This window comes from Cyprinodon variegatus, unplaced genomic scaffold (genome assembly GCF_000732505.1).
Source record: "Cyprinodon variegatus isolate N-32 unplaced genomic scaffold, C_variegatus-1.0 Scaffold214, whole genome shotgun sequence".
In the NCBI taxonomy this organism is placed as follows: Eukaryota; Metazoa; Chordata; class Actinopteri; order Cyprinodontiformes; family Cyprinodontidae; genus Cyprinodon; species Cyprinodon variegatus.
The window spans coordinates 234879-238002 of NW_015150667.1; the positions used below are offsets into that span (position 1 = coordinate 234879).

Below are 3124 nucleotides of genomic sequence, written 5' to 3' on the forward strand. Positions count from 1 at the left end.
AGCAGCACAGCTGATATTTCTCTCCAGGATAGTGACATAATCATCATCTAAACATCATTAAAACCTGAAATTCCCCTTTCTAAGAAATTATAACAAAATCAGGACAGGGAAATTAATTGCAATATAAACACATTTTAACAGAATGCGTTTTTTTTCTAGGTGCTTGAGTGGATTCAACTCCACGAAGAAGGGAGAAGAGAGACTAGCAGATAGTGTGCTGACCCATGAATGATCATAGAGCGAAGTCTTTTTTTTTTTTTTTTTTTTTTATAAAAACATGTTTTGAACACATTTTATGGCTCCAATTTAGCTCCATAGACTTATGGCAAGCAAGCTTTATTACCCATGAAAGTAATAAAATTGTGGAGTAAAATATCACCATGCTTTTAGTTAGTAATAATAATTTAAAAAACCCTTAGAATGGTTAAAAAACTGCAATTAAAATGTTTGGCGAAACCATTAACAATTGAAAAAAACTTAAATTCTGGAAAGTAATGATGTCACATCCTGAGCAAATTACACCAACAAATGTTTTAACTAAAACAATATGAGTAAAAGTTCAAAGTTTTATACTTCTGTGAAGGATTACAGTTTTAATCCAACTCTAAAGCTATTAAACATGTCTGGCTGAAATTCAACGCCTGCATGGGAAGAACGTACAAACTCTATATAGAAAGAAGCAGAGGTGATGTGCCCCAGATCTAGTTCAAACAAACTTCCAGGTTCATTGGACTCTCTGAACTTCCCTTGGGTGTGTGTGTAGATGGTTATACATGTTGTTGCCAAAAGCCACTCATCTACCTTAACTCACATATTAATCATATCTATAGGGTCTCATATGATGCTGGTCCATCCTTTGAAGCCTAAACAGCTTAAGCTCTTCTGGCTGTCGACATAGTTAAGGAGCATGTTTAAGGGTATTTTTCACCATTCTTGTAGAACCACATCTATTGGGTCACAGATGATGTAGGATGAGAAAGCCTGGCTCTCAGTCTCTGCTCTATTTCATCCCAAATGTTTGTTAAAATGCTCTGCATGCTCAAGCACTTGCATTTATACACCTATCAGCCTTAAAGTGATTGAAACAACTGCTTTCTATTATTTGGATGCATGACCAAATAATTCTGGTCCTATAGTGTGCATCCCATTAATGTTCTGGGAATCCATCCAGGGTGTAACTCCACCAACAATGACCCTCTGCAACCCTAAAATGGAGAAGCAGGTATAGCCAGTGGATGGAAATGGGCCAGTATTATACATTTATTTGCAAACATAACTTTCTTTTCTCTTTGATTTCAAGTTAATTTGGTCCCTAAAATCATCTTAATGGTACAAACCTGACAATAAAACACAGGCAAGAAGAAGTCAAACCTTATGATAAGGTGCTAACTATTATCGAGAAATAAATAAATAATAGATCAATGATAAAAAAAAAAAAAGAAACGCAAAACAAATGAAAAGTAGGAACATTTTTTTGCACTACAACTTGGACCTAACTACAGTGATAAGGAGAACAGGTTTACTATCTTTAAGGTCCTTGTTTGCTAATTTTCCCTTTAACAGCGTTGCTTTGTTTATGGTTGTATAATGGAGCTCTAGAAGGGACGGGTCTTTTGCAGAGGTTACTGAGTGCGCAGCTGAGGACTCAGTGGCATCCTGTTGGCTCAGCTGGCTGTGCTTTGAATCTTCAAAGTCATCTTTAAAATATGCTGAACCCAAGTGCTGCCACAGCCTCTAGGCATTTTCACTGATGATTTTCAATTATGGTTTATGCATGAGAGCAAATTGAATTTATAATTACTTTTTTTTTTTTTTAAATACAACAGCATACCAGTTTAAAAATCTGAGGGGATGCTGTCTGATGGAAAGCATCACCTTCTTCACAACACCAGTAATCCTGGTTACATTAACAGAACAAGGTTTGTGCCTCTGGGTTAAAATTCAAAGGAGGTAAATTCTAAAATCTTAGCTTCATACACCAGTAAACACACAAAGAAGCTCTGCTACATTTATACTGTTATATTACACTGCCATCTAATGGTACAGGAATAGAACCACATGGTTTCAAAATACCTATAAAATAACAAATCTGCTGAAACTCTAAACTAGTCTGGGTCAAAAGTAAACAAATATTTGATTATGGGTTTAAAATAAACTGCCTCCAAACATCGAAAACAAAATTTGGGGTGGTTTTCTTATATTTCTTTATAATTATCTAGCTTTCCAATTTAAAATACAAATTGAACACATTAGTATTCATCCAAACTATTTAAACATTTCTTTAAAAATATAACAAATAAATAACTCGGGTCTAAAGAGACCCTCTATTATAATACTATATATAGTTTCAAACAAACAGTACTGTTCTGTTGTGTCCCATCAAACCTTTGCAGGTGTTTTTTGGTCGCTTACCTAGATCCAGTCTCTGACACAATGAGCCCAGCCCCTGCAGCACAGCCAGCTGCAGTTTGTAGGCCAGGGTGTGGGTGTAGACAGGCCCGGCCTTAGCGCTAATGGGAGCCTGCCGTGTCAGTGAGGAGCTCAGCTTGGGGAGGACCTCTTTAGAAACCCTCCTCCTCAGGAAGTCACCGCAGGTTTCTCCCAGTGTACAAAGCACCTAACATGGAACAGTTGAGAAATTCAAAGGGTTCATCAAGTGCAAATCTTTTTAGATACTACATATTCAAGGCTTGAAAAAGCTATGACAAGATAGTTGAGGCCACTAAAAATATGTTCTCTGTTTTGCTTGTATACATATTTAAAAAAACTCATTTTAAGGCTTTCCAAGAAATTCTTCATTTATGTTTTTCTGTATGACTAAACCTGGCTGATAATGGATCCTTTTTCCACAATCCTCGTCAAGTTTTGGATGCTTTGTAAAGTTGAACTTTGGATTTTCTCTGTATGCTTTCTCTTGTGTCTTGATCCAGCTCTATAGTTCAGCTTCTAAAGGCTTAGGCTGCTGGAGGACAAAGGGACCACTTTTCAAAGCATCCAAAACTTGACGATGATTATGGAAAAAGGATCCATTATCAGCCAGGTTTAGTCATACAGAAAAACATAAATGAAGAATTTCTTGGAAAGCCTTAAAATGAGTTTTTTTAAATATGTATACAAGCAAAAC

The 3124-nt window shown here is 36.2% G+C and overlaps 1 protein-coding gene across 1 annotated transcript in view; it reads right to left on the bottom strand.

Annotated features, from left to right (window-relative positions):
- The window catches only part of tti1 (TELO2 interacting protein 1), a 37761-nt gene that overhangs the window by 14110 nt on the left and 20527 nt on the right, over positions 1-3124 (bottom strand). The window contains exon 12 of the mRNA XM_015380440.1: positions 2413-2617. Coding sequence (XP_015235926.1) covers positions 2413-2617 — 205 coding nt within the window. The remainder of the gene's footprint in view (positions 1-2412; positions 2618-3124) is intronic.